Here is a 24,387-nt window from a genome sequence, read left to right on the forward strand (position 1 = left end):
CCACTTTCTTTTTAAACCTTACAAAACTGAATCTAAAATACTACTATGCTGGATTCTGAAAAACGATTATAGCTGAGAAAGTATGATTTTCTACGAGTCACAATGGCAATGCAATCTCCTTAGTTTTATATTCACCCTTAATTTTAATATGCATATAATAATGATCATTTGCTACATAAATGCAAACAACAGAGAATTCATTTCAGTCCAGACATATGAAAAAAAGAGAACGTATAGAAGTGCAGAGACAAAACAGCACTTCACAGCAGTAAGAAGTCATACACATATACAGTCTACATGTTTATTATTGCCAGCAAATTCTTGACTTGCTCTTGTAAATAGCCATAGGCTAGTGACTCAGCCAGGGTGAGCATCAGCCAAATCCAACCAAGGGAGAAAAAACAATGCATACATACATTTTTAATTTTATTTATGGCACAAGAATAAAGTCTTCTCTGACCAAGACTCTTTCAAGAGCATGAAGAACACGTGTGCTACATGTACTACAAAGGTTTTAGTGTGCTCCACAAATGACTGCTTCCTTTTGAGCTACAGAACAGCTTGTAATGGACTCTTCTGTCTCTAGTGAAACTTCTAAAGCCTAAAGAGAGTTTCAATAATATTTTGCAGAGTATGAAATTGTTGCTATAAACCTAACTGGAGATACACAGATTATATTTAAGCCATATTCTGAGAACAAAGAAGTAAAAAAATCAGTTTTGAAGGGGTAAGCTTTTATTCAAATTAATAGGGCAGTGCATGCAGCTGGTTGACTTACAGCTAATGTGGTACTTCTCAGAGCTTTTAACAGACTTTGCTGATTGTTTGCTCAAGGCATATGGTTTGAATGAGCTGGGCAGTGCAGAGTACAGCTGGCAGACTAGATATCAAAATCTGGCAATAAGCCTTAGAGTTATGTGTGACTAGGTATCAAATTTGCCTGAAATTTATGTTATGATTTCTACTGTATCTGTGTAAATGTGAAGTTACTTCTGATTCTACTACAGTATATGTCATTGCTTCCAATCTTACAGCAATTACATGTAGCTGACCCATATTATGGAGGATAAAAGGGCAAAAGCTCTTTTCTAGGGCAAAATAATTATGAAAAGCTTTTATTAAACAATCTCAGCATTTTCAAAATGTGCAACTATCATTTTCTCCAGAGCACAGACTGGGAAACTGTGACAGGTGCTGTACCAAACACACATTCGTTTCAATCAAGAAAAGAATGGGAAGGTTTTGGCAGCTTGTCCTGTTTTCACTATTACTTCCCCATAACCTAGGGTCAATGGTTTCAGCCTCAGCTCTGACAGTCAGGAAGATCTCACAAAACTCTCCAGTGTATCTGAATACAATTTTTGTATTAATTTAATAAATGAAGCAACATTTTTAGACTCTCAGCATAATAAAATCTCATTTGCACTGAGTAGATTCATAAATTCATGCTGTTAAAAACTGTTTTCATTAGAAATGGGCCAGCCTCCCATGGTGTCCATTCATATTCTAGTTCTGAACTGCAGGAGGGTGTTTGCCAGTCACAAGCGTTCAGTTATTATCGCAGAATTTCCTTTATTGCTGCTTGAAAAGCCAATATAGATACTAAGACTGACTCCCTCATCTCAGGGTACATACAACTGCGTATTTCTGAGTATATATTCCCAGTTTTTCGGTGAAGTGCATTATATTTTAATGCCACATAAGCTCAGTGTAATGAACTAAGATGAATACTAAGAGAAACAGAGAAGCAGCAAGTTCCCTGCTACAGACCTGCATGGCTGTGTAAAAGTACTTTGTAATAAAATGTGTGTTGTAATGCAAATGCTTCACTGAACTCAAATAGCATTTCAAGATCAATGGACCATTTTAAGCCAAATAAATAAAACAGCACATAGCCTTTATTCATCTCATCTATTATTCTCTTCAGTTTCTAAAGAAACTAATTTTCAGAAATTCCTAGTTCCAACAGTAGAAGTGTCATAAATTTGTAAGGTTGACTAATATCTCAAATAACAATGAACAGCTGGACAATTTAGTGAAAATATATTTCAGTAAAAATTAATTCCTTTAACATCTTCCTTTTTGCTATTCCCAGAATCCTTTCTTCCCACTCCCTAATTGGTCCTAATGATGATAATATTAAACATGGGGCCAGCATAGATATGCTATACTTGGGCACCCTAAAAGTAAAGAGTAAAGGATTTCTTTTATTTTTTTACATCTCTCAAAGTTCAGCATCCTTATCAAGATAAAGGAATACAGAGAGGGTGAAAAATAAGTATGAGGAAAAAAAAGGTTATCTTCTCATGGTAGAGGTACCACCACTAAGTTCTTGAATCTTTTGAAGATGACCCCATGAATAATGAATAAATGGCGCAAAGGACACTCTTTTACAGAACAAAAAGATCCAAACACAATAAAAACATCAAACATTGAAGTCAAGTTTGTGGAAGTTCATTTCAGAAGGAGCGAAGCACAATACAACTAGAAAAGATGTAGAGTACCATTTGTACATCAGCAAATAGTAGAATATGCTTGTACAAGTTCATGGCAAAGCTCTTTAGAATTGTGGCATGGCATATGTTCTGACACATGTAAGCAAGCATGCCACACCGCTGACTTTACTGCTGTGCCCTTTAGAGTGCCTGTGCTCTAAGGCTAATTTTTCATTATTTTTAAATTGTATTTTTAAAACTGAATACATTATCCAGCCCTAAGACTTGACCAAATGTACAAGTATGGATTCCCTTACATGCTCAAAGAACACGTAAGCTTCACAAGAGCAAATGAAACACTGAATAATACGAAAAGCAGCTCTATACAAAATAGACTGAAGTATAGTTCAAAGAACACTGAGAGGCAAGTAAGGAATGTTAGAGGTCATCTCACCTACAAAGAAGTGTCATCAGAGGATTACAAAATTTTATTTCCTAAGCAACTCTCAGGTCAATTAGCTACCAGATCCATTTCAGGTCAATTTTCTAATGTTAATAGGGACATTAGCAGATGGCTTTTTAGATTCATAAAGAGACTTAGAAATATACCAGAAGTTCTAGGCAATTGTATCTAAACTCTCTCTCCAGCCTTCAAACAACGAAATACCTTTTTACCAGTTTGCATGAAGGCTGACAGCTGTCAGTCTGCATATATTTCAGCCTTCCACGTCACTTGGATATAAAAATAGACACACCCTCTCACAGAGGGCCTGATTTATCGAATAACGCATCTAACTTTCAGAGAACAATGGAAACATGCTGACAATTTCCTCATCCCACATTTTACTCATTTAATTAGGCAGGTATTTGAAATTTCTCTCCCCCAAGACCAGAACGCTGAACAGCAGCTTTCATCCATCTTAATTCCCTTCCTCTAGGTTATACCATTTCTCTTTATCCATTTCTTTGTATATTGATGTTTAATTTTTTGTGCAAAGTGAAGAACTTTAAGAACAGACCCACCTCAGACTATCAGGACCCCTTGAACAAAGGCCCTCGCTCTTCTGGAGGAGGAATACTGGCCTGAGCTATGAGCCTAACACAGGAAAGGATCCATACTGATGCTGCGGTAGAGGTATTTTCTGCCTGCATTTTCTGGACATGGATGTGCTTCTGTGCCATTATAGAGGCAGTGTTGTTTGTACGTGCTTTTGACATGTTCAAAGTACTAGCATAATCTCCAAACAAATGTATCATTCAACAGTTACGAATCCATACTGGGCTGAAATTCCAAGCAGAGATGGGTGATCTGAGTTCGTTCTATCAGCTAATGAACTCAACAGATTATCAAAACTATTAGCTAAGTTACCTCACCTCCACTGCTGTTTTAATTCAGCTGAAAAAATGTAACTTCTGTATTGGGGGCTTTTGTTCTTTCTTTTTTTTTATCATACTTGCACCAGATTTTAAAATTCAATTACTTAATATCCCATTTTTAATAATGTTTTCACAGTAAATTAAGACAATGATTAACAAACAACTCACTAAGCAAATTATCTTAGAACTCAAGTGTTATAATTGGAGGAACTCTGTGGATATTTCCATGGTGATGCATAATAGAAAAATCTTGGCCCAAGAACATAAAGAAACAAATTCAGACCTCAATTACAAGGCTTTACATATGATAGCCATGGAATAATCTGGCCAACTGAAAATGGAATTTAAAATAATCCAAAATACCGTCTTGAAGAATGAGCATATTCACACCACAAAATTCTTAATTACTAATATAAGCCTACTGTTGCATTTAAATATACAACAAATGTCAAGCCAAACTTTTAAACTAGAACAGGGAAAAAAAAAAATCTTCACTGACAGATCTACTATTTCCTTTAAAAAAAGCATCGTGAAAATTGGAGCTATCTTGCTGGGTTGCACCCTACCAGAATCCCAGTAAATTGTTTACAGCTGTAGAGTCATATCATCTTTCAATATCATCTTTCTCTGGGTCCTGTATTCACAAGAGCCCTTGATGTCGAAATGAGTGAAAAAAGAAATGGGACTGTTCAATTCCACAACAAAAATAGAGACTGAAAGGTTTCATTGTAGGTCTACCATATACTAGCCTTGAAAGTGTCTGCTCTGTCTGAAATGAGTCCGTAGCTTTGTATCTGCGATACTGTATAGCTCTTACTGTTTCCCACTTTAGCATGATCTATGTCAGAAGGTTTGGAATAAATTAACTGTTCTACAGTGTATTGCAACCAAGATTATTCTAATGACATGCTGATTTCTTTCTCTTTCCCCCCCCCATACATTTATTTTGCTCAACCTATAAGATAAAACTGTATCAAGATGTGGTTTTGAGTCCTAAATGGGGAAAAAAGTAGAATTATTTAGAAAGGCAGTAAACTCCTGCTATAAGCCAGCGTTTAAATAATATGTTAGATGTATCCATACACACACACCTCCCAAGACACTTATGCATACACTTAGACTAACGTATATATTCCTCGCAGTTCTGTATTAATAAAACAGAAAACCCTGTAGTAGAAATACAGTACTAATAACTCAACATAGCACTTCTGTTCAAGTTGCATTGTATAAGCTTATTTGAGTTCTAATTTTGTGCTGAAATTCTCTCTTTTAATGCCTAGGTCTATTTGAAGGTTAGCTTTTGGTCCCATGGAGATAACAGAAAAAGTGCCAACATTTGAGAGATTTGATTACCTGTACAAAATTATGCTTGCTCATTTTTCCTAGGTAAGACACTCTTGGGTAAAGTTATATTAAAGAGGGAATAGAAATAGTGTACAGCCAAAGAAAATATTTTCCAGTTATGCTTCACAAGATGCAGAAAATATTACTTGTGATAGAGGATTATGACGGACATAATTACTGAAAGCCTAATGTACCTAAAGCTACAATAAAGGAGAGAAAAAAACATTATTAAGTGGTTATTGACTGTTCTTCCTGCTCTTTGTAGTGAAAGGCCAGAACAGTACCAAGGACAAACCTTTCCACAGTTTTGCTGTGATGCATTATATACAAGAATACGTTTCCTACTTACATGGCCTATCATTAATTCCTGTAAATGAAACCATACAAGCTTTTACCTAACACCCAAAACAATTGTGCCTCTCAAAACAAGCTTAATAAGAGATTTTTCATATTCACAATCAATCGAAAATAATAGAGATTTAGAAATATACAGGATAAATGTTTCCTCTTTAAGTTATTTTATTTCACACATTCCTAATAAGCAAGCTGCACTTCAGAAAGAATCCAGGCTAATGTTAGTTTGGTAAGGTAAAGAATGACAAAAGACTCTGACTTTTAGAAATTAAAGTATGTCTCACTGTCACTTTTTGAGTCTCCAGTGAAATAAATGATAACTCCACTATTTCTGAGAAGCCCTAGCATAGAATATTTGAGCTTCCACATATGGTACTTCAATACAGGTGTGATCAATAGGGAAGATTATAAAAGAAGGATTTTAAGTAGCTGCAGCTCTTTTCCTGCTGCAGAGCAGAACTTGGTATGCCACGCAAAATTACCTTCAGTGCATTTTTTTTTTCCAGTTTTGGATCACAATACTGCTGCATCAAGTGTGAATGCACAGTCACTACAGAAAAGGCTAACAGTACTTCTAGAAGAATGACAGAGGACGTGAACATCACAAGGGTCAGTCTACTTGGAGAGGAAGCTGTGCGAGTGCTGTGGCTTTCTTATGCTCCTATGCTCCTTAATTCCAGAAAGAGCAACAGTTTTCACTAATGAAATGTATGCCCTACCTATTATTATTGTCCCCTTTTTCACATCCCACTTCTCAATCCTCTTCTTAACAGGAATCCTTTTAATATTCTCTTAGATACATGTAGACCTGTGCATACGCATGACACATGCATGACACACGCACACCAGCTTTCATCTCTGTATAGTCACTGCTTTTTCTTTCATCTCTCTGTCTCCACCTGACACTGCATAAACAGTATATAAGGCTTTACATTAAATACATTAATACAGACTTCATGCCTAGTGACTTTACTAACCTAATTTGGAATGAATTTGACTTATTGGATCTGAAGCAATTCAAAGTATCTGGAAGGCTGGACCTCTCAAAATTATTTTTATCAACTAAAAGCAGTACTGCAAAGCATAAAGCTTCACAAAGCAGAAATCAGGCTCTGTAACAGAACATATCACAGGGCATAATAAGGACAAGAGACTTATTAATTAAGTGGCTAAGAAAAGAATAAATTAAGGATTAACTATTACTGGATTATTGGTCTCCCTGAGAATACTCAAACAAATGATTGTGAGAGATTTCTTTTGATAGTGTCTCGTGGGGACAATGAAACACACGAGTGCCTGAAGGCTGTATCATGGCTATTACAGCAGGAAGGTCACCAAGAGAAGAGACTCCTGAGGTCAGTTACTTTGCCCTACACCAGCCAAGATCCTCCCGTGCTGCGAAGGTTCTCAGAGCTAAATACAAAGTGAACTATCAGATGAGTCAGCATTTGCGTCCTTCCATGCTGACAACCTGCCTTCCTCAAGTGACATCAGAGCTTTCCTCCAAGGAAACTATCCTTGGAAACGGAGCCTTATGGCAAAATGGAGCCACATTTGCCTGTTTTAGAGTGGGGAAAACATCTCTTGCTTTCCAGTCTTTCTGCAATTTGAAGAATTTACAACTGTATTCCTGATTCTGCATAGCAGATACCAGTTGGAATAAATTGCCAGTTGGAACAAATACTGACTCTGTCATCCTATGTTTCTTTCCACTTTACAAGAATGAAACACATAAGTTTCATAACACATTCAAAGCACTGCAGTGAACTTCTCAGAGCGTGCATCCAGCCTGACTAGTAAAGCAAAATTTTGCTTTGCTATCCATCAGACTTTGTCCCATAGACAACTTTCTACTACAGTATTTGTGCAGAATGCATTTGATTTAGACAAAAAAAAAATTACTCACAAAAAGTTGCCTTAAAAATCTAAATATTTATGTATGTGTATATACTGCTCAATTCCTAGCACTCCTTTGCTTATTGGTAATTTGCTGTAACTAGCAGGTGGTCCTCTGGAGTGACAGAATTTACATCAATTACAAAATGACTACCTAATGCGATGATCAGTGCAATTGCTTTCTACATAGAACAAGAAGCCCAATTCTGCCTAACAATTTAGAGTGTTTGTAATTTTCTTTATTTTTGAGCTACAATAACTCCACCTTGTCAGTAACCCTTATGTTCAACATATTTAAGTGTAGATATATTTGTTATTATATCACATTTAAGATATTAATAAATTGCATAGGACATCTCTTGCAGAATGTCCCACGCACTAGAAAAGTAATCACGTGGTTTCTTAGACTTCCTGATAGTATTCGGTCTTCACACTTTGCGACACCATCACTGGCTAGTGGGAGACAGCACTGCCTACAGAAATCAGCGGAGACTCAGAAAGCTTGCTGCCTGGCAATGCCATGGGCTTGAGACATAATTGTAGACATTGAAAATTACCTCTCTGCCCACAACATCTTTCTGAGTTTATATTTTCTTCCTCAGTTACAGTCCGCATATCCTATTTACACAGTAACAGCTCTGAGGCAGGAATTGTCTCCTACTCAACAAAACAGATGAAAATTTTAGCTAAGACTTCTTAATACAAATGGCAGCATTGACAGCTTTCACATCTATTGTTACTTGGTATACCATTCCTCATCTGCTGTAGTTTATAAAAATGCCCTCCATGTATGTTTTGATGGTATGTACAATGTTTTAAAATTTCACACAAGAAACAAGTCCACGCTGAGGTTCCCTTAAAAAACCCCATGGCTTAAATCTCAGTGTGGTCTGTAAATCTTCTCGTGCCAAGTAAAATCCTGGTATATGCTTTAAATGATTTGAGTAACTTGTGCTTATTCATACAAAAACTCAATAAAAAGTGAAAGTCCTTGCATATCTACATTAGCACCTGCTCTCAATTAATCAAATATTCTAACAAGTATGTGGAATATCCAACAAAATAATCAAGATCCACTAATTAGCACAAATAAACTAACAAATTTGAAATATTGTGTTGGCATTAAGTCTTGTTTCAGAGATTTTTCATGAAGGAAGAAACACAAACGTTTTGCCTCTGGACATTGTATTTTCTTGTATGTATGACAAGACAACAATAGGAATTGCAAAGTGTGTCAATGGTCTACATTAAACGCTTTAGACTGCATAATAATTAGAGAACAGGTTGCCTACAAAACAGACAATTTAAAAAAAAAAGAGGAGTGAAAAGCGAATAACAACTACTTCAGGGATTGTATTTAGAAAACTTCTTCTGTAAAAATAAGACAGATTTTCACTAAGATATTTGAGTTGAATAATACCAGATTCTCAGTCCTTTGCATCATGCTTTAATATACAGGATCATGTTGCATCAATTGTGTTGCAGATTATCCCAAACTAATTAAAAATAAGGTGTTTTTTTCCATCCACTGTAATATCCTGTTTTCTTAGGTTGGATGTATAACGTGCCATAGCTCTTAATGATGCTTGTAGCTTGATGACCTTAGAAAATGACGTGATAGAAGAGCTATGGTTTGGTTCAATTCCTCTGTCCTCCCTGTACTTCACGTCTGGATGCCCACCACCAGTTCTGCATATACTGATACCCTCCTTTTCTCACTTGGTAACAATATCCCTATTGTACGTAAGCATTTCTCTCAGCAAGGGAAAAGAAAATTGGATAATATGGTTTCTGGATTTAAACCAGCAGATGACTAGGGCACTCTGAACTCCAAATAAATATCTCTTGCTGGCTCTACCTAAAACCAGGCTCCTTGCCTCCAGTGATCCTCTCTGGGTCAGTCTTTCATTTCGCTACGTTCCCTTTCACCGAGGCGATCTAACAGCAACGCGCAGCACATCAAGTTGAAACACAAACCCTCAGCTTTGCTTCTATTCACCAGGGGCTGGGTGCATAACAGTTATTGACCCTCGATCCTGAAACAAGAAAAGGGATTTCTTAACGTTGCTCCTAACGATTCCTCCGGCTAATTCAGGAATGGCATTGATAGTCTCCAGGGAAACCTACACTTTTTCTTAGCTGCTGGCATGACTGCTATAAAATACAAGCTTTGAAAAAATTATGGAAGGGGAATCTTTACACTATAGAGAGTACTCCAGAAAAAGAAAAGTTATATACTACTCTATATCACTACAGGTGCTCCTCAGGGATCACCAAGAGGCTACTCAGATACATAAATATTTGCTTAAATATCTTTAGGAAAATTATCTACATTTATTTTCGATGCTATATACCCCACACATTGCTCTCAAATAACAGTTACCTTCAAACATTGCCTAAAAGACATTGAAGCAAATTATTTGTGTAATGAAGCTGACTGCTTCACATCCAGTTTAAACTGCACAACATCATCATCCCTGGTTTTGTCCAAAAAAAACCAACCAAAAACTTAACAAAAGACCCTCAGCTGTGAAGTCTTTGGTGTGTTGCATGACATGTTATGACTTTCTTTTTTCTTCTTTCACTTTACTAGCAAAACCCCCAACTTTTAAAACAGAACTTTCAAGAAACAAAATTTATGCATATTCTTTCCCATTATTTTCACATGCAAACTGCTTTTTCCTGTGATTACTGTGAATGTGTAGTTATTACATCCTAAAAATACAGAGCTGTGCACCAGCTAAAAAGCCAGCCTTTCTCAAATGTAATGCAGTTCAGAAGGTATCACCCACTTCAGCTCCAGAGCAATTACTGGAAGCCTGCGGACACTAAAGGAACTAGTCCCAAAGCATTTCTCATTTTAAAGCAAAATTATTTTTAAGGTTTTCATTACATGAATCCTTGGCAAAGGATTATCAGGACCCAAAACCAATAAATATGCACTTTCACTTCACTGGTCAAAAGGCAACATGTTCTCGCACTTTTGGGAAGTCACTACTATCTGAGAGCTTTTCAGTTGCCTACAGGACCTACATTTGTCAAGTTCAGAAAGGACAAACATTTAGCAAAAAACCACCATCACAACTGGCACTAATTGGTAGTTAAATTGACAACTGGAACGGAAGCATCCTGACAGCACCAGAGGTGGGCCCTACAGGTAGAAATCAAAAACCATTCACTAAAACAATGTTGGAAAGACTAAACAATCATAGGGCATCTGCAGAATATCATGTGGAAGGCTCTACTTAATTTTTCATACTGTCACTTTTTTTTTGCATGCATACTTGGAAAACATTTTAATTCGTTGTGAGAAAGACAAAGTGTTTAGATCAATATATTGAACAAAAGTACATAAGTTTCTAATTCTACACAAACAAAAAAAATTTCTCATAATTAGCACTTTTTTTTCAGAAGATTAGAAATCTTTGTGGCTTTAGAAAAATACAACAAGGAAATTTAAGTGAATAATGTTAAAGTAACATTGGGGATCCAAATGCCTAAGCACACATAGCATAATCATATCCACCATATATAGCATCTAAAAAAACACACACTCCAAACAAACAAACAAAAAAACAACCACAAAAAACTCAACTCAACTCTTCAAAGTTCCCACTTCAGTAAAGAAAATACAGACAGCTCAGAGGGTGCCTGGTGTTTCGCAGGCTGACCCTTTACTAAGCAGGATTCATAAGTAACTTGGCATTATAATGCATTCCTTTAAGTACCTTCCCCATTAGTGGCCCATACTGGTATGTGCCACTTTTTTACTCTACTGCTTTAATGGTGTGAGGCAGCAATAGAGGAGCCATCTGATGACATGCCTCTTTGAAGTTATGACCAGTCCAGTTGTAGTAGCTGACATACAAGTATTTTAAGCTGTGACTCTCTTTAAATTGTGTTTATATGATGCCCCCAGACTGGAGATGAGGGAGCATGAAAGTGTTCAACCCTGCTTAGGGATGCTCCCAGAAATATACAGAAATGAGATTTTAGAGTCTGAAGATATGTCTTGTTTGTTAACTATAAGAGAAATCAGTAAAGTGATTAGATTGTATTAGAAAACTTAGACACTCTTGGTTCACTTTGGTCAAACTGTCCTTTAAATTTATATGTTCCAAGAAGAAATTTCTTGGAATTTGTACTTAGTTAAAAAGAAACAAATTAAATTCCTGCAGACTCAGGAATATTTGTTTAGAAACCACTGCTTCTATCAGACTTCTATAAAATGTTGTATACATTTATTGTCTTTGCACCAACTTTTAATTGAGTTTTTCTCAGCTACTTATAACTCTTGCTTACCAACCTGATTTAGACCATGTAAACTGGAGCATTCTATGAAGTATACAGTCATCTCTTCTCCTTCAGAAGCACACAAAAGGCAAGGGGAATTAGTATTTTCCATAAAGTAGCAAAATAAATGATACATTTCAGCTTCAGGGAGTTTATTAAACATAAGTAGGAAAATTAGTGTATAATTACGGTTGCAAAACAACAACAAAAATCTAGGGCTCAGAAAGCAATGTTGACTTTGCAGCATTTCAGATATTGAATATTTTATGGCATGCATTTAAATCATAGATAGCTAAACATACAAGTCCATATTAGAAGTAAAAGAGGAGAATCTATATAATATGCTGTTCTGATTTCTGTTGTTCTGTGAAAACTTTAACAATGCATTAATGTAGGACCACATTATACCTTATGAAAAATATTCTAGGGCTCTACTACACCTGTATTTCACAATGATTTCTTCCATTCAGGGAAGCAGCATGTAATTCATCCTTAAAGTAATGAGAACCCTAGTTATATACATTTCTGATTTATATCACTTGAGTACAAGAGTACTATCAGGCAGCCATTATAATCACAAGCTCAATGCAGGAATAAAAAGGAAAACACATGGAAAGATCTTGTTTGATTAAAACCTTGTTTACTTTGCGTATATGTATCACTTGTACTTCAACAGAACTATTTATAATTTTAAACAAGTAAGATTTTACCATTTCCTTGTTAAGAGATAAAATGTATGTTGGCAATGGAATCAAAGATTGCATAAAGCATGTATAATGTAGAACATACAGCTTGAAGCTATTTATAAGTGCTCTCTCCATTTCCAGGTTCGGTTTTTACGGTAGCGGAGCCTGAAGCACTTAACTGTGAAAACATGATGCCTCTCTACTGCTCCTCCTAGAGGAAAATTACTTCTCCTCTGAAGGCCTGAATCTTAGCCCCATACATCAAGGCAAAAATCTCCATTGCTCTAAAAAGCAAAAGTTGCCTAGCTCCCTCATCCTACAAGCCATAGAAAAAAAAAAAAAAAAAAAAAAAAATCTGCATTTAACAGAGTGAAAAGACACACACCATGTAAGCCAGAAGCAAGGAAGAAAAACTCCGTAGTTCACAGATAAAAAACTTCTACCTGAGACTCCACTGCATGAAAGAGCTGACCCGGTCACGTTGTTTTGGAGTCTCAGTAACTCGGTCTGGTTTGTGTCCTCCCCTGCCCAGGCTTTTCTGAGCAACCTCTCCAGAGCCAGCGCAGCTCTTCCACTGGCCATGTGCCACAGCCGTGGCACGGCAGCCATGCACGTGATGCAGGTGCTGGCCTTCCCCGGCCCCCTCATTTTACAAACCTCTCTTCACAGAGACTGCATGCAAAATATGCAATAGCTTACTTTCGGATTGGAAATAGGTAAATTCAAAAGAATCTGGGAAAGGTTCTGGGGGAAAATGGGGAGTACTGCCAGAGGAGGGATATCACAGAAACAGCACCGATCTGACCGACCGTTAGCGTTTTTGTGTGTCTGGACCTAACTGCTAATTCATTTAGTGGTAAGTCAGGGAATGTTAAAAACAAACAAACAAACCACTTTTGTTACCTTCATTCCCTTTTTTGTTCTCTCCATGCATTGTACTTACAAACAACAACTGTTAACACATTAACTATCTCAGGTTTTTGCTTAAAAGGTCTCTTAAACCAGGTCCTATCCCATTTAAAACAGAACAAATAACACATTCCATAAAACAGGAGCTACAGTTATATACCCAAACCCTAGTTTCTTAATGCTTTTTTAACTCTCTTATCTATTTTATGTGAATTCGGTGGCTGTCTCCTGTGAAAGAACACTGGCTACACCACAGATTTCACAGCACATCTGCCATGGTGCTGTAAACGCATGCAGAGGAGACTGAGAAAATGCAGCAGTGTATATCAAGTAAAAGTTCTCTCTAACTAATCAAGTCCACAGGGACAGCATGCAGTGTCACAAGACATATCGCTCTACACTCGAATGAGGTTGTCAGCCACTCAGAGGCTTGCAAACTGCTGACAGCAATACGCACTATATGGAGTCTTCTAAAGCAGACGGCGGTAGCTTCGTAAAGTACATACCTGTTTGTGTGGATGAAGCAAAAAAAAAAGATACCAAATATGAAAGGGCATTTGTAAATCTATCTTTCTGTATTGCATTGCTGTGAACAAAAGTAAACTCATCTGAAGTATGTCACATGAACACAAAAAATGTTACTTTGCAGGTTTCTCAAAAATGCATATATACATTTCTATATTTACAGATCAACACAATATGCAATTTATTACAATACCACGTGCCAAAATAAATGCAATATTAATATAGAGAAAAAAAGATAAACTAGAATGTTTCTAGCATTTTACAGAGAAAACTCATAAATTAAGAAGTCACCCTAAGAGATAAGAATTTATACATTTTTTACAGATGAGTGAACTCAAGTAGAGCTGCTTATTTTAAGTATGAGCTTGATCCTACTGAATAGAATGATTAAAAATGACATTAAAAGTGCATATTGTTCAGACTCGTAAGAAGTTCAAGAACGAAAGCAAAAGACTTTCTTCTGTCTTTACTCGAGTCACTGAAGAAAACCACCACTCTTTAAGAAGTCACATTAAATCCTCCTATTAGTCTCACCCTAGATTCTTTCATTTATTAGAGCAAATACGTTGGGAATGCATTTATTAATATATATTCATGCAGAACAGCAATGAATAAGTACCTTTGAAGAGTGTGCAGTTGTATTGCAACATTCAAAATTCTGAAGAATGGTCTTTATGCCTAGAAGCTGTTTCTCCTGGAGAAACTGAGAAGCTGAATAGAAAAGATTATGTCTCTCTAAATCCTGTCTTGCTAAACTTTCTCTGTACTTCAGAAACTTTGGTATGAGTTCTTTTGAATTAACAGAATGAATCCATAGACTCTACATTCAGGCTTTCATTTAGAAAGTGATTTGTGTTCTGTTTATATTTATTATAATTAATCTCAATTTACAGTTTTATTTTGCTGATACACATTTCAATTCCATTAGAATCAAATGCTTCTACCCAGTGCCTTTCCACCCACTGATGTGAATAACATTGTTTCAGTATCAATATCATTCTGAGCAGTTCTTAAGAGCTGATTTTTCAGTGGGTTTTAAAGGTATATTTGAGAACATACATCAAATTCTGGTTGTGTGTATATTACGTCTGTTTGTGTAAAACCTTATTTTTTGCTTTACTATCTAGAGCACCTAATCACGTTTGTACAAATCACATACGACTATGAAAAGCACCATGCATACTTTTCAACAGTGTAGAAAGAGACAAAAACTGCAACCAACCCTGCATAATCAGATTTGCTTTAAGAAGGTTCCCTTCGAAGCGATTAACTGTCGACTAATACATTTGTTTGGAGGTTATACTAGTACTTTGAACACGTAAAAAGCACATACAAACAACACTGCCTCTATAACGGCACAAAAGCACATCCATGTCCAGAAAATACAGCAAATAGGTGGCATACATATTTGGTATCGTTCCCTCCACAATATTAAACCTCTCTACATTAATTCACTGTATCGTATTTTACAGAGTACCCTTCATAAACAAGGTAAGTCATAGGACAGAAAAACAGCTGATAAAGAAGGTCACAGAATGAAGGAGATACCCCAAGTGTGCAAATCCTTTGGCAGGGAGCAAAACTGAAAGGTTGGAGGAAGAGTGTAAGTGCAAAAGAGATGAGGAGGAACCAGGTAAGTGCAAATCTACTGTGAGTTCTGAAAAGGAGGTTATTATTGAATTGCAATGGATAAGAAACCAATGGGAGTGACAGAGGACAAACCATAGCCCAGGTTCATGGAGAAGGAGCGCATTTTGCTTGTGACATTCTGTACACCTTTAAGTTTTGGGAAGAAGGATTGCCAAGAACTGTAACTGAGGAAGTTGCTGCTTCAGTCAGGAGGGATTAAGAGCAGCTCTGAAAGATGTGGAGTACCTCTGCTCCCACTGACTACAGCAGAGTTTGAAAGCACCCATTGTACTCATTTTTCTTTCCTAAGGTTTACGAGTCGGAAATACACGTAATTTTTCTGAAGAGGTTAATAAAACCCAGACAAGAACTACAACAATATTTTAAACTATTTTCATGAATAAACCAAAGGTTTCTCCCTAGGGGAGCAAGTTTTACTTTTTGCTCGTTTCCATCTATATCATGCAGTGCCTTAATTATGCAGCAGTCTCAACAAATAAGTTGTCACAACATTTTAGAGTAGCTAATCCTATTGAAAATACCAGCAGAAAATGAGATAGTGTCTTTATTGGTTTGGCTTAGTTTAACCTACCCACTTCTATCCACTAATGTCTTGAACAGTTCAGGATATTGTATCCACCAAAAAAAACTAACATCGTGGAAATATTAAGACTTGGTTACACCCTAAAAATCAAAGTACTATAAAGTACAAACTCGGGATTCTCCCCAGCTACTCAAAAGCCACTCCAGAGCATTTTAAAAGTTTGATTAAATTATTCTAAAATGAACGGGTTAGAGTATTTTAAGACCTGAAATAAGCATATTACTGTTTCTCTGAAATTGAGATGTTACTAACCACAGAGAAATAAATGAGAACATAACACAGCACTCAAAAGTCACTGGATATAAAGCTCATTATACCTTCTGACCCTAAGTTTCAACTGGAAAGTGGCTATACTAGGGAAAATTTAGGAATGCACTTGATTTGTGTTTTTTTCAATAATAGATATAGCTATTTCAATAACAGACAGCTATTGATGTATTATAGTATTTGCTATTCACTTGCCCAGAAAATCTCCAAAGTTATCATGAAATTAACCGATATCCATAATTTCTGTTCTCTAGATTTTTTTAGTCAATTTCAGTAGCCAGGTAATAAGACAACAACGTACCTCATTATTCAAAGGGAACTGAACTTTGGTAATAAACAATTAAGGTATTTATAACTGCTCACTATAGGCCACACACGCATTTAGGAACCGATAATTCTTTTCTAAGAATAATTTTAAAGCTAATTCATTCCTGATGAAAGCAGATGGGCCATAATGTCTTTTTAGAGAAAGCACAAAGCTGATTCACTGACTGGGGGTAATACACTGAGCTACAAAATAAGCTAATGCATGTCAACAATCAAAGGTTTAAGGCAACAGGCAAGCTATGACACAGAAAAACATGATAATTTTCCTTGTGTTCTGTTCCTAACTTTGAAAGTAAATTACAGAATCTGTGGCAACAATGTTATTTCATATGCATGCATATCAGGACCTCCCTATAAACCAGTATCTTGTAATTTGGTCTATATACCACATTTTCCTTTTTGTTTTTAAAAATTCTCAGATCATAAATAACTTCTGTGTATTCAGGCTGGAGGTAGAAAATGACCTATAGGTGTAACAACATTTTTGAACGAATTAATAGGAACATATTTTGAATGAATAGGAACACATTACAGAAAACTGCTTTGGTGAAAATCTTCAGCTGGCAGAGGTGACGAGTGGCAACTACGACATTAAAGAAAGGATGTATACATGCTTGTGTATTTTTGGCAAAAGGAACACGTACAATTTTGTTGTAAATAGCAGGTTAGCTAACCAGGAAACCATATTCTTGAAATGAGGTACATTTAAAGCACAAATGTATGGATATTAGAGAAGAATCTCAGAATAACACAGCACCTCAAATTTTAATTTCTTAGGAAGTCCAAATAACTGAAGACCTTCACGTGCTATATAGTTACACACTCAGAGAAAAAAAAAAAAACAAAAAACAAAAAACGAATCTTGCCTTACCCGGCCAACTAGTATTGGTTCAGGTCCAGAAAATTCTTCTAAAACAAACATTTGATTCCAAACCCAGCCTCTCTTGGAACGGTTCAAAACCCTTTGTTCTTCAGTTAGCCGTTTTAGTCCTGTACTAGATCCGCTTGGTAGTACTTGAGACTGATTCATTGGAGCCATATAAATGGAAGGAAGGACAGCAATCCATAATATTATTAATGGAGTCCATGTATCCATAAGCATTTCCGTTAGTCTTTCCGGCATTGTACCACAAGCTACGCAAATCACCACAGAAATGAAATTATTACTTTGCCTTCCTCCAGACTGTAGCAATCCAATTCATCATGCAGTACAGAACATTTACTTACAGCTCCTCCATGTGTTTACAGCACAGTCAACGTAAAAATAGCTTAGATTATAAAAACATGATCCACTGAGTTTTCCAGTCATTAAAGATTCCTGGAAGGGGAAGAAAAAAGGTCAAATCAGTGACTAAAGAGCTTAGGAAAGCATTTTGAAAGATATTATTTATTTTTATGTCCTAAACAAACCATATTAGGTTTTAAATTTGTAGAACATAATATCAGTGCATACTAAACGGTTTAAAAAAATATTAAGTGATTCTGCAAATTCCTTCATTGGCTGAAATACTGAGAGAAGACCCAGATAAATAATTACACCCACTTAGGAAAACATTTTACCTGTAGTTTGTCTTAGGGTCTCAAGAAGCTCCTGGCCTTCTTACTAGCCTGTACGTTTTATGCAATCAACTATAAACACTTAGCACGTCAAATAATAAAAGTCAAACAAAATAATGTTCTTGCATAGACCTAATCTCCTTTCCTCCACCACAGAAAAACAAAAACCCTTCTCATAAGCACACAAGGCTCCAGCAGTACATTCTCATTTTAGCAATCATCTAGCTGCAGCAGCACACAGCCCAGCAGAGGAATAGGACTGTTAAGGCCACTGTGAAACCCACGATCCCCAAGCCAGACCACTGCCAGGACTTAACTAAGCTCATCTATGCACATCTGCACTACAGGACTCCCAGCGTCTCTCTCTCTCACATTCAGAGAACACACACAGTCAGAATTTATTTCAAAGACATTTTCCTTGATTGACGCTTGGGAGCATTTTGTCTGTCTTTCCCTAGCCACCCTTTCAAGTATTAGAAGGCCACATCAGGTTTCACCTCAGTGTAAATATTCCTTGAAATGGACAAGCAAGTTAACATAGCAGGGCCTGCTAATGCCACAGCAATCAGCAAGGCCTGAAATGCAGCCACAGATCACTTTGAGAGATAAATGAGACATGGCTCAGGGAGAAGGGCTGCAGTACAGCTGCTCTAATGAGGCTGGAGTTATGTAAAAAGGTCCCTGATACATTTTCTTCAATTGATTCCTATCCAATAATTTCATGAGAAACCGCTATATACGAGATGGGTAGAAATGTCTAGTCTTAAGCTTTTACTGTGACTTAGGCTGGTTTTTTTCTCATTTTGAAATGAGTTCCCAGTGTTGCATGTCTATGAAGATGTTTGGGGGTTGGGGTTTTTTGAGGGGTGATGTGGATGGATTTATTGTGGGGTTTTTGGTTTATTTTCTTTGTTGTTGTGGTTTGTTTTGTGTTTTTTTTAAGTTCACACACTCTCATGGAAAAAAATATCTGAAAACATGAACATCACCAGTAAAAGTCAGGTGTTATTTTAAAAACAAACAACGTAAAAAGTAATTTTTTTTGAACTTCAGTAATTGCCAAAGCAACTGTGAAATCTGTTGCATGAAAACCTGAAACTGTGAGAAACTTGTCTTGTTAAAAGAGGAGAAAAGCTGTTATCAAACTAAAACTCAATATCTCAAGTAGCATGGAAGAACGGTAAGCTAATAGTGCAGTGCTTTAACAGTGCATCAAGAATGAGGAGAACATCCATTACAGAAGTAACTGCATAGCTTAGAAACATCATTTAGGCCTCATTGCTGACTGAGATGGAAAGAAAGCAATCAGAGAATACAGTATGCTCTTGCAATGAAATTTGGGGGAAAAATGTGATGGAAGCAAGAGAGGCCTTCAATGTCTAAGCAGAGAATCCCAATCCCAGAAGAAGGAAAACGATGAGGAGAAAACAGTCTAATTGCTGGTTGGGAAAGCTCTGTCAAGTCACCTTCTGAAAACCTTCTTCAGACCAGGGAATCAAACAGAGGTTACTGCTGGTACCTTCTGGCACATGTTAGAGAGAGATCTCCTGGGGCATGTTTGGTGCTAGAAAGTATCGAAAGAGCGAAATAGCCAAACTTTCAATGAAAGCGGTTAAGTTTGTTTGTATGGGATCCTCGTGCATATGCGAGTGGACTTGTGGGTGCCTGTGTCTGCCAGGGGACAGATTTTTCCAATTACTTCAATAGAGCAAGAATGGAAACATAGAAGAAATAGAAGCATTGTAAAACAGAGTAATAGACACCATCTCCAAACAATATCCAGGATTAAATTAAAAACTGTGGGCATAAACTGAAAGCGCAACTTGAGAGTCCTTTTCTGTAGCTGAATTTTCAGTTCTTACATAAACAGTGATTTCTGACGTAGAAATAGAGGCCCACCAGAAACAGAACAGTACATTACACCTTTGTCCATAAAAGCCTTAAAAAGAACCCAAATGAGCCATGACTGACTTTCTCAATTTTCCAGTACAAATCAGTATAGTTCTTTCTACTCATTGGACCAAACAATAATAAAGCGCTTCTTTTCATATTCAAAAAGCTTTTTGAAAACAATTCCTAATTAATCTACACAGGCTGCCTTCTAAAATAGATTAAATAAATGAGATAAAACAATGTGATGCTTGCAGAAATATTTTTGTGTGAAGAACAGGATATTTGTTTTTCAGACTGCCATTCTGAATCCTTGGCAAGAATTAAGTTCATTTTAGTGCAGCCCTCCTCCTCTGTGCCTCCCCCAGATTTCCTGCCTGTTACTCCTTGATTACTCCAGTCAAATTTAGATCCTATCCACTAGCACTAATGCATAAGATTCACTGTGATTGGACCATCCTCACAGCAGCTCCCTATTCAACAATACCTTAAGGCAAATGAGAGTCAAAAGCAGACCAAAAACATTAGTGATACACATCACACGTCATTAAACCTAACTCAATGAAATAATCTGGTGAAAAGTGCAGTTAACAAGCTCAATATACACAAAACTGTGTGGTTCTCCAGTACTGACAGGAAAGTCAAGCAAGTGTTAGGCAGTGTAGGGTAAAGAAAAAGTCTGGTGGGGCTTTCGCATGTATCTGCATACTACACGGGAATACGATCAGTGTGTAACAGCAGAGCTGGATAAATTTCTCTGCAGTTCAATCTAGACTGCTGAAGCCGTTTGAGATTTATTTGAGAAACAGACTCTCATTTGGGATTCACTGCTCTATCAGCGAATCGTGGCATTTACTTTGTGAAATGCACGGAGATTGCACTGTCCTCAAATTTCTTTGCTGAATTTGGAAATGAATTTTCTTCTCCGTTCCTAGGAGCAGGACACTATCCACGTGGTTGGGAGCTGAGGGAAGGCGTTATTAAATACTTGGCCCTGCAATCTTCCTGTTGGTTAATATGAAAATCAAGAAATACTTGGTAATGAACTGATATGGCTACTGAATCAGGCTACTATAATGGTATTAAAAAGCCACATGTAAAGGGAGATCTGGCAGGTGGGGAAAACTAGCAGGTGAGGCACACTAACATTTTCCCTTCTTATATTATGCCAGGGTCTAAAGAAGTGGTGAGCTTGGAATGACAGCAAAATTATTCCAGTGAAGCCAGAACTACCTTTTGCTAAGCAACCAAAAAACGACAAGCACACGGCCCTTAAAGAGTATTTCCACCCTCACAAGGATCTTGTTGGTGTTGATAAAAGCCTAATTTCTGCTTTGAATTTGCAGGTATTCAAATAGCCCTGGGCTGTTTTCTTTCACAAAACTTTACTGTTCTTCTAAGTGGTTTCCCTGTATAGCGTGTGATATATACAATGATAGATACAACTCAAAAACAGCTTTAGCTCTTCATGCATCCCTGAGAGATGAAGGTGATATTTAAAATATAAAGAATTTCTTTAATGTCGCAAATAGATGAAAGAAAATGTGACGCTGTCAGGTAGCAGAGATTCAGACAGCTGTCTTATGTTTTTGAAACATAAGAGTGTATTCATAAATTTGGTTCTCCATGCACAACCTATAGAGAAACAGAAATAAAGCTGAGTGGTTTGTTTTTCACTTATGTCTGTGTTGATGCACTTTTAGAAAAATATTATCCTATTAACAGGAACATGCATCTTGGAGCACTACTGAAACAACTCTAAGCCACAGAGTGTGCAAGTTTTATTCAAGTACAACCCAAAGTGATTACAATGAAGTAGAAATTTATAACCTAACCCTAGAACATAACTAGTATACAGACTTCAGAAATTAATGTAAAATACATTGCAACCTCTTTTGGAGCTCAAAATCTATGTAGGTTACTTGTATGAGTTAACTGCCTGCATAAAGTTAGGGTCAGGTATGACAGTAGTAACAGCAGATACACTAACTGCTGACAGCTCTCATTTTGTGAGTGGTGGAAAGCTTTATGATGGCTAGCGTATCTGACGTGACTACCTTCATTACAATTTGTTTAGAATCACCCTCTAGCTTTAAAAAGGTGAACACAGGAATGCAGTAGATTTGTTAAAAAGATTAATAAAGTTAATAAAACTAGATTAATAATATAAAGTTTTTACTGAAAAAGAAGCAAAAGTAAGATGATAAAAAGCTTTAAAAAAATCGATTTATTTTTATGTTTCAATCCACAGAATATCTATCTGGTCAAGTAAACCACTTCATTACAATGCTAGTGCATTGACTTACACCACGATCTTAGTTTAAAAGATTTTAGAGACACTCTAGTGTTTCTTCACGTAAGAGACGCAGAGGGTTACCTTAAGAATTGCAGCAGCTTTTTCTTTATTCCATTCTGCATTTACCTTATCATTTGTAGTGATGATATGCAACAGCTAAGCCCTTTGACCTCACTATTTCATTAGGGTGGATTTTATCAATTCCTAAATGACTGTTATTACGGTAAAAAAAAAAAAAGAAAAGGTTTATTTAAATAAGCTACACTAGAGATGCCAGACAAAAGTTGGTGATTTTTGGTTAAAGCAGAGGGGTTTGGTAGAATTTTCAGGATCTTTTTTATACTGTGCACATTAAATGACCCCTTCAGCATGCATTCAGACAACTGATATCAAATTGCCACAATATGAGAAGGTAAACGATACACAAATGCATTTCAGTTCCACTAAAAATGTTTTAGGTATCTTTATACGGCGTAATCTCTACCTTTGATGCTAATTCAATATAAGCAAATCAGCATTACAATACATCCACCTCAAATAAGTGATGATAGGTGTTAGTTTACTGATCACCTAGAGAGCTCCAGCCAGCGCCGCTGTGTGACAGCAGGCAGATAGCCCATGCATTTTGCATGCTTCCTTCAGAGCCTTGGATGTCCATTTGACCCATTAGGGTTTTGTGTCCAGAAGAAGGAATTTAATTTCTGCCAGAAATAAGGATCCTTATTCCTGCAAAACAGAGCTGTGGGTAATAGTTTTAATATAAATCGGGAGAATGAAATAGTAAAGTTATCAGGCATCCTTGACAAAAACTTGCATCTTGTGACTTTCTTTATCTGAAATTCATTAAGCAACAATTAGTTTCTCTTTACACTATCACAGGTTTCCTACAGCTCATGATCAGGTATTGTACTTCCCCTGTCAATAGGCCTGCAAACTTGGGATCCATTTTGACATCCTGTACACAGCTACAGGTATTTTGTACCTTTTTAGTGTTTGCTATGTTAACATCCACGCAAATTCCTTGTTGTTCAAATTTCTAAGTGTTTGGCTTTTTTTGGGTTTTTTTTGGTTTTTTTTTTAATCTCGGGCCATTTCTCTGCTTCCTGATGATTTGTCCCCAGAGTAGCTAGAGTATCTTTTGGGGGCTTTTTGGCTTCACACTGGTCTTTCTGTTCCTTGAGCCCTTTAGGTTTACTTTTACTACTGCAGGTATTGGCTAAGCTACCACTTATGCTTCCTAGTCCTATTTCTCAAGGATTCAGACCGGGTCCTTTTCCATCAATAACAGCAACATGATGCAAAGCCTTCCCACCGTGGGAAGCACAATTATCTTTTCCTTCATTGATCCTCTTTTGGCAGCACAATCGAGCCTTAAGTTTTCAATAGTAAAAATATAAGTCCTTAGCACTCCTTAACCTCCAGTCTCACTTGTAGGAATAACTCTTACTCTTAAAGAGAACTGTGGTAGGAATTTTAATCTGCCATTAAACCTGAACAAAACCAAAGTCCATTAAAATAGAACTATCAAGACACCATAAACAACAAATAATCATGTCATCCTTGCCCGCATAACTTTGCTACATGCTCATCCTGTTTCTAGCACATATGCATTATGTTGTATCTGAACTTGATTTTAAATTACCTTGGATAAGGCTTTCTCGTGTTTCAGCTACAAAAGAACGAGTACTTCTTACCATAAATAATAACCATTATTCTTCGGTGGATTACCCATTTGTGTAAATTACATACCCCCCAAAATTAAAATTAAAAAGCATTTCTCCACCTTACTGCGAGACGAAGCGGGACCAAGGCTGTAATCAGACATGCTGCTATGGCAGTAGCTAAGATCCTGTTTACAGTGCCTGCTGCCAGCATGCCACTCGCATGCCCTGGCTAGACTTTACTGCCTCTCCTATCTGCCAGCAGAACTGTATGTGTAGTCACTCCCTAACCCAGTTCTGTCAAAACAATCTTGTTAACTTAAACGCTTTTAATAGT

The 24,387-nt window shown here is 36.8% G+C and overlaps 1 protein-coding gene across 1 annotated transcript in view; it reads right to left on the minus strand.

Moving 5' to 3' along the window:
• The window catches only part of CDH8 (cadherin 8), a 150,560-nt gene that overhangs the window by 117,243 nt on the left and 8,930 nt on the right, over positions 1–24,387 (minus strand). Inside the window, exons 2-3 of the mRNA XM_075433595.1 lie at positions 17,874–17,964; positions 17,518–17,780 (exon numbers count right to left, since the gene is read on the minus strand). Coding sequence (XP_075289710.1) covers positions 17,518–17,780; positions 17,874–17,955 — 345 coding nt within the window. The 5' untranslated portion in view covers positions 17,956–17,964. The remainder of the gene's footprint in view (positions 1–17,517; positions 17,781–17,873; positions 17,965–24,387) is intronic.

Source organism: Opisthocomus hoazin, chromosome 12 (genome assembly GCF_030867145.1).
Source record: "Opisthocomus hoazin isolate bOpiHoa1 chromosome 12, bOpiHoa1.hap1, whole genome shotgun sequence".
Lineage (NCBI taxonomy): Eukaryota > Metazoa > Chordata > Aves > Opisthocomiformes > Opisthocomidae > Opisthocomus > Opisthocomus hoazin.